We start from the raw sequence: 16301 nt of genomic DNA on the forward strand, positions 1-16301 counted from the left end.
TTTGAACTTTCTTTTCATCAAATAATGATTGTCCACAAAAGTGTCAAGCAGCAAAAACATTTTTTATATATATTAAAACAGCAGTTATTTTCAATTGTAATAATATTTTTACTGTATTTTTAATGCAGCCTACATGTTATACATTCTTACATAATCACTGACTAATGTACTGTACATGAGTTGAGTTTTGTATGTTACTTAAAGTTAATTAAAAGAACTTCTGTACATTTGATTTAACTATTGATAAGCTTTAATTATCAAAAATACCTTTTTTTTTCAAGTTCGCAATTCCATAATATTTTAACATGGAAAAAATTACCTGCTTTTTATCTCCAAGTTGCTTGTAATTCATGGTCATCGTCAGTAGGTGGCAGTGTTGTGTCAGTTCCCACAGCTGTGGAGTTCATTGATTTGGTACAGGTCTCTCCACCATATCTGCTAAACTGGATGATGAGTGGGAGTGGACACGGACATGCCATGATGAAGACATGAATAAACACTGTAAATAAGGCTAAAGCGTAAAACATGATCAGCCCAACTTTGTGCTTCCTACTGCATTATAGCTGGGCTCCAAGTAGACAGATAATTGGGATGTGACGGTTGTTGTCAGATAAAGCCTGATCAGCACGTACCCTGACACCAGATCAAACCCTGACACACACTTAACACACTTCACAAACTCGCTGTGCCCATTGCTGTGGAGATGATTGAACGATTCTGATGGCCTTCTCTGATTTATAATTGTGTGTGTATTAAGTTTATGTGTGCTTATCATCCTATATATGATTAAAAGTGTATCACTTAGAATGGGATACATGGGATAAATAACATATTGTCTGTTAACTAACAAAAGCTTTTATTTGTATAATCCATGAATTGTCAGTACACACAAAGCACACAAATATGGAACACCAAGAAATGAGTGGATATCCTTCTCTAAACATCCCCTGTGATAACTCATCGTTCTTTCAAGATATAAATAGTTTGCTAGCATTGTTTTAACTTGTCGTATTTGGTGTGTTTGTACGTGCAGAAGACATTTTCCCTTGCAAAGACTGTGGGATCTGGTACAGAAGTGAGAGGAATCTCCAGGCCCATCTTATGTACTACTGCGCAAGCCGACAGAAGCAGCAGACCTCGGCGTCTCCTCCACAGGACAAGCCTAAAGATTCGTACCCTAACGAGAGGCTGTGTCCATTCCCGCAGTGTAACAAAAGCTGTCCCAGTGCCAGCTCTCTGGAGATCCACATGAGAACACACAGTGGTGAGACACTTTTCTTGTTACAGTTTCTTTTTTTTTCTTGAAATGTGCACGCTTGCATTAGTAACCGTGTTATATCTAATTATCCGGTATGTCTAATTTGTAAGTAAGTATGTCTTTGTCTCTTGATGTGTCTCCAGGAGAGCGTCCGTTTGTGTGTTTGATTTGCCTGTCATCTTTCACCACTAAGGCGAACTGTGAGCGGCACTTGAAGGTTCACACAGACTCGCTGAAGGGTGTGTGTCACGGCTGTGGTTTCATCTCCACAACACGAGACATACTGTATAGCCACCTGGTCACCAGTCACATGGTTTGCCAGCCTGGTTCTCACAGCGAGGTGCACTCACCCAAACTGCCTCTGGCTGCAGGTAACAGCTCTAATATCAGATCGCAAACTTAGTCTTGATGCTGCATATTAGTTCCTTTTTTATGATTATTACTAATACAGCAGTTTGTTTAAATCATGTCAGTAACACAGATACATGTTTAGATATGAGACATTACTTCAAGGCTACATCCTGTCTTTATTATTAATTGTAAGATTTAAAGAAGTCATCCTGTAACTGAATGTCTGTCACTTCTTTCTTTGTGACAGGCTTGAGTCCAGGAGACTCTGGCATTGTTCTGAAATGTCAAGTGTGCGGCTACTCTGCCGACACACCTGCCCTACTCCAGCAACATGTCCACACACACCTGGAAGTGAGGGTTCCGGCTGAGAGGAGTCCTGTCCCTCGCCAGAGCAGTCCTCCTTCCTCTGAGCTTCCAGAGCTGCAAGAGACGGAGCCTGCTGCCTGCGTGCCCCGACCAGACTCCTCCAGCCCAGGAGCCAATGGGAGCTCAGCTTCTCAAGGCTGCAGTCCGCTCAACCAACTCAATATCAAACAGGAACCACATTCAGACTACGAAAATGACTCGAAGGAAGAAGAACAGGCAGGTAGTCCTGAAGGAAATGCTGTGGAGGCAAGCTCATCTCAGTCTGCTTCACCTAAGAGCCCCAAGGTTGTGGCGGTTAAGACGGAGCCAGCCAGTCCCACTCCAGGTTCCAGTCCCGTGCACACTGGAATGAGCGGTTCTGTTCTCCCTGGAGGTGCAATGCTTCTACCGCAGTACATGTTCAATTCCGAGGCTGCCATAATGCCACAAGCATCTGAGATCCTGGCTAAGATGTCTGAGATGGTACACAGTAGGCTTAAACAGGGACAGGGACCCTCAGCTGGACAGCAGAGCTTCTACCCACCAGGGTCTCCTGCTAGCGTTCACAAAGGAGCCACTTGCTTTGAATGTGACATCACCTTCAACAACATCAACAACTTCTACGTGCACAAGAGGCTTTACTGCTCCGGCAGGCATCAGCAAGGTGAGGCAGCAGGCCTGATGAAGGAAGGGGGGGTCACAGCAGCTGCTCCTGTTGGCGTACACGCTGCTTCACCCCAGGCCAGACCGGTCAGCCGCGCAGCTTCGGCTTCTCCTAGCTACCCTGACCCTGCCCCTGCCCCAGCAGGCACAGCCTTAGAGCCCAAGTTAGAGGAGGTGAAAACTGAGGAAACAGGGAAGAAAGAGACCACCTGCTCATCATCCTCAGAGGGAGAGGGACCTGGAGGAGGGCAGGCCAGTGAGGGTAGCCAAAGTCCCAGTGGCTCCACTGAAGACCCAGACGATGATCTTACTCGCACATTCTGCCAGGCCTGCAACATCCGATTCAGCCGCCACGAGAACTACACTGTCCACAAGCAATTCTACTGCGCCTCAAGACATGATCCCTCCATCCAGCGGCCCAATTCTGGTAAGACCGCCTTCCTTCCCCAACCTATCCGCACACGCAAGCGCAAGAAGATGTATGAGATCCACATGGCTCAAACTGAGGCTTTGGCCAATGCCACTGCTTTGCCGGCAGCAACAAGTCTGGGGGTGAAACAAGAAGGCCCTTCCGTTCCCCGATTGCCCCAAGTATCCACACCAACACGCAGCTCAAGTCCTGAAGATGACGAACCCATTGACTTGAGTAAAAGACCAAGACTTAGAGAAAGCCAGAGAGGGGGCAGTGTTCCCGCTCTGCCCCTTACTGACTACCACAAGTGCACCGCCTGCAGCATTAGCTTCAACAGCATCGAGAACTACCTAGCCCACAAGACCTACTACTGCCCTGCAACCACTCAGAAGCCGCACACTATGGAACAGCTTAACCGCTTGAAGAGACCTGCTTCCACCTCACCAAAGAACCGTGCTGTTGACTTGCACCCTGATCCCAAAGGGCTTCAGACAGGTAAGACCGCAGCGGTTCTGCATCCATCCGCCCTACCTGCCTCTGAATCCACTCCTCCACATGTGCAGGGACCAAAGACCCCCAGCACCTCCCCAGTAGTGTGTCCTTACTGTCCTCCCAACAGACTGCTGACCTGTGATCTGATGGAGCATTTTAAAATGACTCATGGTCTGGTGCTCACACTACAACAACATCTGGAGATGCAGTCCTCTGGAGTCAGTCCTAGTCCTAGCCTTAGCCCACGGGAAGGAGCTCCTCTCACCCCACCTAAAAAACCAAGCCCTCGGCACCATAAGGACAGTGTGAATGGCCGGAGCATCAAGGTGGAAGCAACCTCACCTTTCTCACCTCTGCTTAATGGAAGTCTGCTAGAAACCAAGTCCGTGGGGTCTGGTTCTCCGAAAACCGCAGCCCCTGCCCTCTCCCCTACAGGAGTAACTGTGTCACCTGTGCCTGAAACGTTAAGAGAGGTGAGGCAGATAGGCCATAACCCATTACCCACACTCCTCCCTGAAAAGGCAGGCCTTGCTGTAAGCCATGTCCACACAACTCTGACCATGCCTAAAACACCCCTCGCCGTTCCTCTGCAGAACGGGAACACCCGCTACTGCCGCCTCTGCAACATCAAATTCAGCAGCCTCTCCACATTCATTGCACACAAAAAATACTACTGTTCCTCTCACAGTGCCGAACATGTCAAGTGAGCCCTCTTCCTATTCCATTCTGCCATTCCTTCTTATGCTTAGAAGTGTCAATCATGTCACTGCTGACCTGATCCGGACAGAGCATGATAGCGGGACTGTTACTAGCCAGATATGGACGTCTCGATACCGACCATGTTATCTGGTGTTGTTACTATGGTAACTTATTACACGTTATGGGTCAAGTTTGTATTACACTAAGAGATGAGACTACCTGCACACAGAATGTGCCCCACTGACCTATTCGCTCATCCATGCGGACTTCTTTCATTTGTGAGTTTATAAATCTGCTGATGGAAAGTGACATCTTGCCCTATAATTTGCTTTGAAAATGCTGTTTTAATCAATCCTGTTTTTATGGTCCTTTTAATCAATGATGCCATTGTATATTTGTAAAAGATTGTTTGACTGAGCCAATTTTGTTTTGTTTTAAATTGCTGATTTGGGGTAAATTCTGACCCCTAGTGGAGGTCTTTAGATTCTGCAGATTTTTGTCAATACACTGACTGGTGGGGGAAAAATGTAGTACAAACTAAGTAACCCAGTTGAAATTGGGGTCACCTGGTTACCAGATCAAGATGAAAGTTTTTGAATGCTAAAAAAAAAAAAAAAAAGTGAAGAAACTATTTATCATCGGTCATCCTCATGCATTTCATGTGAGTTAAAAATGCTACCTAGTTTCTTTTGAAAGAAATACTCTTTTTTTTCATACTGTCAAAAGGAACCATTTCGATCTTTAGTGTGGTGTTTTTCTTGATACTTGCATATGTGTCATATTTGAATTTTTCGCATTGATCATTGGGACTTGAGTGGAAATTCTGTAAGTGCTGGTCTATTAAGGTAAAGGATGGCACACATGGCTCCCGGCTCCCAGACAGACAGTTTCCATCAGATGGATGTGCGTTACAGATCTAAGAACTGTCTTGGGATTTTATGGTTTGGATTTCGAACAGTGTAAGGAGTTTGTTATGTCTAGTCACCAGCTCACCTTATCTCTTCCCGAACACAAAACTTTCACTGATTCAAAATCCTTAACCCCTTTGACCTGCTGAAAAAGTGCCATGTGTTCTCTAGACGGACCATCATGGACATGCTGAGAAAGGCATGTTTGTTTTGTCTTTTATTTCTCCTCCTTTTTCTTTTTAACCTTGAAATGAAGTATAACATAGATTAGAATCATATCAATGTCTTGCTCACAGTTGAACGATCTTGAAGGCTACTGAAAGCAAGAGAATTTGAAATTTGAACTCATTGCTCGTATTGCTTCTTTCTTAAAATGGCAACCCAGTGTCGCTCTTGTCCTTCTCTCATTCACTCTGTTTCTCTTTCCCCTTTCAATTGTTCATTCTCAATGCTGACTCAGTGATGTTTTATACTACTTTACATATGCGTGTATGTTGAAAAGAACAGCGTCATGCAATCTATTCCTCTGTGCAGGCTACCTTGGCAAAGCCTTAACAAAGACTCTTGTCAATATGTCTGAAACAACGGGTCACAAAGCTCATCACTCTCCCCTACTAAGTGGACTTTGTGTAAGTTACCAGTGGTGTTTCCCCTTTCCTGTGTTACAAAAAAAGCAACCTCAGTTGTCTCTGCGGTAAGAACAGGAACACGCAGAACCACGTGCAAATGAGAACAGTTTCAATTTCTCTATGCTGTTGTGGGTTTGAAACGGTGCTGCACCCGTCGTGAACTCACACAGAGGCGTTTACAATTCCATGGTTTTATCATTCAGTGAGTGTCGCAAGTCCAAAAGACCAGTGCTGAAAACCTGACCTTTCCAGATCCCTTTTCTATTGCACTGTGTTGTACAAAAATGCTGAATGTTTTAGTTTTAGAAGCTTTTTTGTATGTATTTATGTTTTTACAGCACTTTTCCTTGTCCAAGCCTATCCCCGAAGGACTTACTCATGAATTTAGAACATTCTAAAACAAATAAAAGATAATTAAAATACTTTGTGAATAATTAAAAATGTTGGAAAAATAATGAATGTCAACCTTTCCTTGTTTTTTTTTTTCTTTATTCTCCAGCTACAAAAACTTCCACTACAAACTTGTCCAAACTATGCATGGGAAATAAAGAGTCCAGAAGGACATTCAAAGTGCAAGAGAACTTGTCGTACTTTTCTCTCTAAGTAGTTTGTAGACTGTGATGTGACACACATTCTGCGTTCTGGGAACTTTGCATACTATTGTTTTTTTTGATGCTATGTATTTTTCTCTTTGGTTCAACCATTTGACACACTATGTTTGTATTGGTGGCGTATTTTGCTTTTATGTGTATGAGAGCAATAATCAAAGGGAAAAATCTCCATCAACAGTTGCTTTCTATCAATCTAGTTGTATGGAAAAGAACCGCATAAACATTCTAAAAATCAGCTCTTAATTTTTATTTTTTAAAATATCATTAAAATACAGTTTTTTGTGCCTGCTAACAAGAAACATATCAGTGTTAAAATGATGTTCTGTTTTACACTACAGACAGCTTACAAGCAAATTCATAGGATGAATATTTTTGTACTGTACGCCATGAATTCTCATTTTCCTCCACTCTTTGTCAATTATTGTGTTTTTGGTCAAGCCTTTTTGATTTATAAAAGTATTGCAGTGATGGTATTTTTATGATATGAAGTTGTTGGTGAAACTGTGTGGAGAAAGAAAGAAAGAAAGGCGTGATGTTTAAAAAAAATAAGCTTTAGGGAATAAACCATTCGTTTTAAGATTTGAATAAGGAATAACTTGTGTCCTAAGGCAGCCGAGGGCAATTTTACCTTTCAGTTTTTAATGGTCAGAATGAATGATATTTAATGAAATGGTTTTGTTGAATAGGATTTCAAATCCATTAGGGGTTCTAATGGGCATTATACATCACAAATTGTAGATTCAATTTTCTATTTCTACATAATGATGCACTGTTCCTGCTAGAATTGAGTTATTTAGCATATCCCTGACCTGCAGAGGTAGAGAGGTCTCAAGACAAATGCTCTTCCATGCTGCAGCGCTAATGGAGCTAACAATAGGGTTCAAAGAGGAGCTGTCCTTGACTACTCTTTATTCATGGTAAAACCTTGCTCCTTAACTTTGTGAATGTACAAGGAGGCTTTATTGTTGATAATCCAAATGTAGAACACAACCAAGTCTATAATCACTCATTCTCAAGGGTTAAAATCTTTTGTTCCCACCAGTCACTACCAGAAGTCAAGGGTAGCATTGTTTGCTAACGTCAGTCCATAAAGTGATGCATGTACACTTCCTGAAAATAATTTCCAAAAGGGGTTTTGAAGCAATGCCATAGAGAACCCATTTTTGGTTTCCTCAAATAAACTTTTAGTAAACTTCATAAAAGAAACCCTTTTTTTTTTTTACTGTGAAGAACATCTTAAAAATGTAAATAACTTTTTCCACTATAAATAATCTTTTGTGTAATGGGAAGATTCCATGGATGTTAAAGACTCATCATGGAACCACAGATGCCTCTTTTAATTGCCTTTTATAAATTTTGAAATAGTATGTAAGAGTTTCAACATTTACTGACTCAAAACATACTGAACTTGATTCTTCAAGCATGTCTATAAAACCTAATTAAAGGGGTTAAAGAATCATGACCCAGAGGTCTCCTCTTTAGGGACAATTACAAGAACCTGACATGTTTTTCCTTGAACCAGTTTTTAAACGCTAATTTAAAATTCAGTTAACATATTCCCCATTTATCGTAGTTTTGACCCATATAGATCTCTCTTGGAACAGAGACAAAGAGTCTACACAGAGTCGGTGCAAAATACACCAATCAATAAAGAAATATGAAAACAAAGCTCACCTGTAGTGAAAGAAAGCAATTTAGCACAGCATGAAACAGACAGTGCTGATTATAATCAAGTTGCTCATGTAATCAAGTGTATGTTCATGAAGGTCAGATTACCTTTAGGTGGTCATAATTCACGCTTTTAGTATCTGGTGGCACTTATTTGGGCTTTTTTCCTTTTAGTCATCTGAATGCTGTAAAATGGCACAGCCTTTAGCGTGCAATGCAGATAAAGTCAGTGAATGCAATTTCAGATCCTGTATATTCTCGAGCAGTTTTCAGATTTTTTTGAAAGGCTTTTCAATCATGTGTCATGATGTTGCAGTGCCTGCCACCTGTCTGTCTGTATGGGTTGAACCTTTCAACAAAAAAAAAAAAGACATTTAAATGGAAGAGCTATTTTGAGTGGCAGCGATCCAAGTCAGGTGGTCTATTATTCTGAAGTACCGAAAGCAGATAGCTGTCAACTTTGGCATCCTCAATAAACATCAAGTGTCAGATCTTCTGCGACCTCCCCTGGCTTTTGCTGAGCTCATATGTGAATATGCTTTGGCACCACGTTTTTTCATCACTGTTTTTAATTTTCACAATGATTCTAGGGTTGACACCAATAGTGGAGATGAACAGACATTTACTTGCACATGGAAATGCTCTTCAACTTTTGTTACAGCATGGTTAATAAAGCTCAGATCAGCCATTCCAGCAACAAGCTACCCTGATAGCACACGTACATCACAGAGACATCTCTATCAGAGGTACGTTGCTTACTAACATTTCTCATTAATAATTTCAAGCAGCATTCAGAGAGCTGTTATATGGAGCATTATAGATGAAAATGTTACTACAAAGGTGCTATCAGCAGGTGTCTTAACCCTTGACATTGATCACTTTTTTTTGTTTTTTTTGTTCTAGATGTATTCTCGGCAGGCAAACATATAAAAGTCAGTGATGCAGAGGTATGAAAAAGCTATTAAACAGTCAAACTGACCACACAGTCTGCAGGAGAGGTGAGTAGTGCTTGCTTTCAGTCAGCTCCGCCCTGATCAGATGAAACTACCTGAAAAGAAGATAACTGACAAAGTGTGAAAGAAGAGGTACCATAAGATGCAATTATATACAACATATTGTGATCACATACAGTATTGTTCAAAATAATAGCAGTACAATGTGACTAACCAGAATAATCAAGGTTTTTCGTATATTTTTTTTTATTGCTACGTGGCAAACAAGTTACCAGTAGGTTCAGTAGATTCTCAGAAAACAAATGAGACCCAGCATTCATGATATGCACGCTCTTAAGGCTGTGCAATTGGGCAATTAGTTGAATTAGTTGAAAGGGGTGTGTTCAAAAAAATAGCAGTGTGGCATTCAATCACTGAGGTCATCAATTTTGTGAAGAAACAGGTGTGAATCAGGTGGCCCCTATTTAAGGATGAAGCCAACACTTGTTGAACATGCATTTGAAAGCTGAGGAAAATGGGTCGTTCAAGACATTGTTCAGAAGAATAGCGTACTTTGATTAAAAAGTTGATTAGAGAGGGGAAAACCTATAAAGAGGTGCAAAAAATGATAGGCTGTTCAGCTAAAATGATCTCCAATGCCTTAAAATGGAGAGCAAAACCAGAGAGACGTGGAAGAAAACGGAAGACAACCATCAAAATGGATAGAAGAATAACCAGAATGGCAAAGGCTCAGCCAATGATCACCTCCAGGATGATCAAAGACAGTCTGGAGTTACCTGTAAGTACTGTGACAGTTAGAAGACGTCTGTGTGAAGCTAATCTATTTTCAAGAATCCCCCGCAAAGTCCCTCTGTTAAAAAAAAGGCATGTGCAGAAGAGGTTACAATTTGCCAAAGAACACATCAACTGGCCTAAAGAGAAATGGAGGAACATTTTGTGGACTGATGAGAGTAAAATTGTTCTTTTTGGGTCCAAGGGCCACAGGCAGTTTGTGAGACGACCCCCAAACTCTGAATTCAAGCCACAGTACACAGTGAAGACAGTGAAGCATGGAGGTGCAAGCATCATGATATGGGCATGTTTCTCCTACTATGGTGTTGGGCCTATTTATCGCATACCAGGGATCATGGATCAGTTTGCATATGTTAAAATACTTGAAGAGGTCATGTTGCCCTATGCTGAAGAGGACATGCCCTTGAAATGGTTGTTTCAACAAGACAATGACCCAAAACACACTAGTAAACGGGCAAAGTCTTGGTTCCAAACCAACAAAATTAATGTTATGGAGTGGCCAGCCCAATCTCCAGACCTTAATCCAATTGAGAACTTGTGGGGTGATATCAAAAATGCTGTTTCTGAAGCAAAACCAAGAAATGTCGATGAATTGTGGAATGTTGTTAAAGAATCATGGAGTGGAATAACAGCTGAGAGGTGCCACAAGTTGGTTGACTCCATGCCACACAGATGTCAAGCAGTTTTAAAAAACTGTGGTCATACAACTAAATATTAGTTTAGTGATTCACAGGATTGCTAAAACCCAGAAAAAAAAAATGTTTGTACAAAATAGTTTTGAGTTTGTACAGTCAAAGGTAGACACTGCTATTTTTTTGAACACACCCCTTTCAACTAATTGCCCAATTGCACAGCCTTAAGAGCGTGCATATCATGAATGCTGGGTCTTGTTTGTTTTCTGAGAATCTACTGAACCTACTGGTAACTTGTTTGCCACGTAGCAATAAAAAATATATTAAAAACCTTGATTATTCTGGTTAGTCACATTGTACTGCTATTATTTTGAACAATACTGTAGATACTGGCAAGTTATCTGACCGCCGTCTGATCGCTTATGTGAGTCACTCTTTCCTCACAGCATCTCTCATTAGTCCAAACACACACTACTAAAAACACCTTTCATTCACTCAACCAGAGATATTTTATTGTCACACTATGACCATTCCGGCCCTTTATCAGCATGTGATACCAAATTTCTCAGTTACAAAAGAGAAGGGCTAAATTGAGCATAAATTTAAAGGCGTCATATTATGCGATTTCGATTTTTCCTTTCTCTTTGGAGTGTTACAAGCTCTTGGTGCATAAAGAAGATCTGTAAAGATGCAAAGACTGAAGTCTCAAATCCAAAGAGATATTTTTTATAAAAGTTTAGAGTCAACCACACACACCCCTGAAACGGCTCGGTCTTACACGCCCCCACATCTCTACATCACTATGTGGGAAGATTTGCATAACGCCGCCCATATGTTCACGCAAAGAAAGAAGGCATACCCTCTAATCTCGCTGTGGTATTGTTGTTGCTGCCGCTGCCATGTCATATAGACACTGTGTGTTTCACTGTGAAAGATAAACTACTTTGTTTGGCTTCCTAAAGAGGACGATATCCACTTTGTCATGCCTGGGGCTGATGCCTGCTGATCACTGAGGAAATACATCAACTTCGCACTGTGGATCGCTGGATCGGCTTTTACCATGGATAAAGCAGAATCCAGGCCGAGGTTGTCACATGTGGTTGCTGAAAGCCCAACATACACTCCTTTGTATAATCCGCCAGCTGCGCCGTTCTCAAGGCCGCCCGCCTCCGCTCACTTAAGGCCACGGTGTGTAAGGCTGTTTCGTTGAGAAAGAAAAACTACTTTGTTTGACCTTCCAAAGAGGTCATGACTAGAAATCATGTTTATATCATTATCGCTTCAACAGCGACAGCAAGGAGACGGCCACCAACATCTCAGCCTCTTCAGACCACCAACCTCTCAAACTCACCTCCACAGATGTCCACACTGCACTGAGCCGGATCAACGCACGCAAGGCTGCTGGCCCGGATGGCATTCCTGGACGTGTGCTTAGGGCATGTGCTGAGCAGCTTGCAGGGGTCTTCACAGACATTTTCAACATGTCCCTCATCCAAGCAACTGTGCCTACATGTTTTAAGTCCACATCCATTGTGCCAGTACCAAAACACTCCTCCCCAACGTGCCTCAATGACTATCGCCCCGTAGCACTCACACCCATCATTATGAAGTGCTTCGAGCGACTGGTCCTAGCACACCTCAAAGACTGCCTCCCACCCACACTGGACCCACACCAATTTGCCTACCGCAGGAATAGGAGCACAGAGGATGCAGTATGCACAGTGCTGCACTCTGCACTCACACACCTGGACCATAACAACACGTATGTTAGGATGTTGTTTGTTGACTTCAGTTCAGCATTTAACACCGTCATTCCCTCCAAGCTGACCACAAAACTTGGAGACCTGGACATTAACAGCTCCCTCTGCAACTGGATTATGGACTTTCTGACCAACAGGCCTCAGCATGTTCGGTCAGGCCACAACCACTCCACCACCATCACACTTAACACTGGCGTACCACAGGGCCTGCTTTTCTGCTTAAATAGAAATTAGGAAATGAGGAAAAACACAAACCATTACCTCATAAATGGCCTCAGCGTATAATTTGCTATTTTGCTAAATGCTCCTCAAATTTTATCAGTCACATTTTATGTTTATCTATCATATAATATATTTTAGTGGTTTTCAAACCTTTTTATGCCACAGACCCCAAAATTTGATGTTGACCTTCCTCAAATATAAAAGGCAGTTAAAACCAAATTTATCCTTTAAAATAATTATTTTTAATTACATATATATATATATATATATATATATATATATATATATATATATTTATTTATTTATTTATTTATTAACTTTTTTCCCTGCTACATTTGATAATTCTTAAAGGGACAGTTCACCTTCAGTTGCTGGTCCCCATTGACTTTTTTTTCCCATACAGTTGAAATCAATGGGGACCAGCAACTGAAAGTGAACTATCCCTTTAAGTGATCAGAGGGGCTTTTGGGGTAAATGATACAGGGTTCTGTGACATATTACTATATTTTAAAGTAACTTTTGTTATAATGTATATTTTAATATATTTTAAAATGTAATGCAAAGCAAGCTGACTTTTCACCTGTCATTACTGCAGATAATATGCTGATTTGGTGCTCAAAAAACATTTACATTAGTTTTAACAGTTGTGTTTCTTGATTTTTGAGGAAACCTTGATACTTTTTTCCAGGATTCCCTAACAACTTACTTACCATATTCCTGTATAGTACGAATAAAAATGTATAGATAAAAGTGCTAGCTATAAATGAAAACATGTAAGTGTTAAGAATGTGAAGAATTATGACATAACTGTGTATATAAGGCAAATATGCCAGCTTTTCTAAAAACACGGTGAGGACTTTCAAAAAGTGCTTTAGACATATTACAAGAGTTCTATGAGAGATTGATGAACCTCAGAGTGAATCCAGCTCTCATGTACTGTACGTTCTCAGGCAGCTGTGACTCATACTCATGTCATGTCTCATTATGAGTGTACAGTGGTATAAACCCTCACTCCTACACAGGGCACCTGCAGTTATTGCCTGGTTTGCCTGCTTTCATTAACCAGTACCTGTTTTAATCCCCTCACTGCTGAAATGGATGAAATCATCAGCGCTGATGTCAGTAAGTTGCCCTTTTCTCCTATAGAAAAATGCGGAACAATCCATCAAATCTGTTCTCGCTCGTCTGCGGTTGCCATGGCAGTAAGGCACATCAAGGTGTATCTTGTCACTAAGCTCATTCGTGCTTTCACGTGTTTCATAGTAGCTGTAATCAGTTACTCAGTATCTGGGAGTTTGATCTGTTTTTAACTTGTTCTGTTATATCATTTTTACCATGATATAACAATTCACACAAATCTAAATTATGCAATTGTTTTTTTGTTTTTTTGTTTTTTTTTTTCATGCTGATGCTACACTACCAAGCAAATCCAACACATTAAACCACTTAACTTTGTTTTAGTTGAAATTAATTTATTATTTATGTTTTCATGATTCAGGCATAAATGAGGCTACATATAGCCTCTTTTCACAATTTTTCTTTTCAAAATTGTTAAAGGGCCATTGCTCTTTTTGGGCTTCGACACACTATAAAAATCTCAACCACTTGCTGACTCGATTTTGCCCGCTTTTTTCTTGATCTAAATCATGTGCACCAGTTGAAAAATGCTGAATGCTATGTGAATTTGACATAAATCACTACTAAATTGTATAACAAGAGCCCTTACAGTCTGAAATTGGTTTAAAGAGAAAGTGGGAAGAGAGTAGATGTGTGAAAGATTGATTGAGGGGAGATGAGTCAGCCATGAACCACAAAGCTGAGAATCATCAGTACCTCAAGTGTAGATTTAGCTGATGGTAAACTGCTTTGGCCTTCAAGGATGATGACGCTCTTAAACTATGGGCTGTCACTTCTGCGCGAGTGAGCAATTCAACAGGAATCCTGAGAACTCAGTTTTGAATGAAATGAAATTCTTGGCTGAAAAAGTGACAGATGCATCCTGCATCCTGCATTTTTCTGGTCCTCTCTCTCTCTCTCTCTCTCTCTCTCTCTCTCTCTCTCTCTCTCCCTCTCTTTCTTGCCCCCTCCAAGTTATATTTGTTCAGAGACCTGAGGTCACATACAGAAGCTGGCAAGCACGATTTCACCATGTGGTTCCTTAAGTTCTATTTCTATGACAGAGAACAAATAAATCACTTGTAGTAGCTATGCAGAAGATCAGGGATACAAGATATACAATAACAAGATTACTATAATGCAGTCATGGCGAATCAATGCAATTCTGCAATAATACTGCTAATCACTGTACACAGTCACTACAATTTGTAAATATTTCTAATTATGCAGTTATACAGTTTTATTATACAGCAGCACATTCCAGTCCTCAAACCTGAACTCGGTCTGTGCATTAGATTGTTGCTCTACAAGTGACTTGACTATGAGTGAGTCGTTGAATCAATCATTCAACCTGATTTCTTCAAAACACTGCTTCTTTAATGAATGAAACACCACTATTGAGTGTTGTTCGGTGTTGCAGTGGTTCTGCTGTGGCTCTGTTTAGAAGTATATGTTAGTTACTCAGTATTAACTTACTGTTTATTGAACTGTTGAATAAAAGCAGAAACGAAGCTGTCTTTGATAATTATTATTATTTTTATATTTATTTTTTTACTTATAAATGAATAGTATATTTATATACAGTATTTACCGGTCAAAAGTTGAGATTTCGTAATGTTTAAAATGTAATTTATTCTTGTAAAGTTTCTTTTTTTTTTTTAAATTTTTTAAATCTTAAAGTTTTCATCACTGCTAATAATAATATTAGTATTGAATTAGTATTCTTTTTTTATCCTATTAAATCTTAAAGTTTTCATCATTGATAATAATGAGAAATTATATGACTGAAGACTGGAGTAATTAATGGTTGCTGAAAAATCTGATTTGCCATCACAGGAATAAACTACATTTTAAAATGATTTTAAATTGTAATAATATTTCACAATAGTACTGTTTTTATTGCATTTTTCATCATATAAATGCAGCATTGGGAAGTTGTGGCGTAATGGTTAGAGAGTCGGACTCCCAATCGAAAGGTTGCCCTCGAGCAAGGCATCGAACTGTAATTCATAAATGGCTACCCACTGCTCCAGGTGTGTGTTCACAGTGTGTGTGTGTGTTCACTGCTCTGTGTGTGTGCACTTTGTATAGGTTAAATGCAGAGTACAAATTCTGAGTATGGGTCACCATACTTGGCTGAATGTCACGTCACTTTCACTTTCATTGGTGAGCATAAGAGATTTCCTTCAAAAACATTAACATATTATATTGTAATGTATAAAATAATACATAATGTATTCTGTAATATAATATTTTTTTTGTAAGCGCAGAAAAATTACTAAAACTCACTGACAGCTCAGGATGTTGGTCCCAGATAATACATTTTATCAGTGGCTGTGTTTTTCTCTGAAAGACTCGTATCATAATTAATGTCTTTTTTTCTGTCTAATTCTGCAGCCTTACAGTTGCGATATATTGAGTCACAATCATGACCAATATCTCGCCAGCATGTTACGCTGGGCGTTAGGAATGACATCTCCGCAGTCTGTCAGTGGAATATCTAATTAACAACATAAAGGAGATGAGAAAAAAGAGGCCATGACGACCAGGCTCTTACAGATAAAAACTCATTTTCATTAGGCACAGAGTGACATGCAATCTGGGAACGGCCTTGTGTGAAAAGTTCACTGATAGTCGCTTCGTTTCATCCCTGTTTGCATCTTTGGAATTTCTCCATCAGTTTTCTGCCCATTTGCAGTCCATCAACGTTCCCTCATGAGACATTATTAAAGACGATTTGAGAATATCACACAGGTTATTATCTGGCTTGTAATTACGGAAGCCCGCTCC

General features: G+C 40.3%; 1 protein-coding gene across 1 annotated transcript in view; it reads left to right on the forward strand.

Moving 5' to 3' along the window:
* LOC113061491 (zinc finger protein ZFPM1-like) overlaps positions 1 to 6333 on the forward strand; it is a 68577-nt gene extending 62244 nt beyond the window's left edge. The window contains exons 7-9 of the mRNA XM_026230641.1: positions 1034 to 1264; positions 1402 to 1629; positions 1857 to 6333. Of these exons, the coding sequence (XP_026086426.1) occupies positions 1034 to 1264; positions 1402 to 1629; positions 1857 to 4228 (2831 nt within the window). The 3' untranslated portion in view covers positions 4229 to 6333. The remainder of the gene's footprint in view (positions 1 to 1033; positions 1265 to 1401; positions 1630 to 1856) is intronic.
* The last annotated feature ends 9968 nt before the right edge of the window (positions 6334 to 16301 follow it).

Source organism: Carassius auratus, chromosome 43 (genome assembly GCF_003368295.1).
Source record: "Carassius auratus strain Wakin chromosome 43, ASM336829v1, whole genome shotgun sequence".
Taxonomy (NCBI): domain Eukaryota; kingdom Metazoa; phylum Chordata; class Actinopteri; order Cypriniformes; family Cyprinidae; genus Carassius; species Carassius auratus.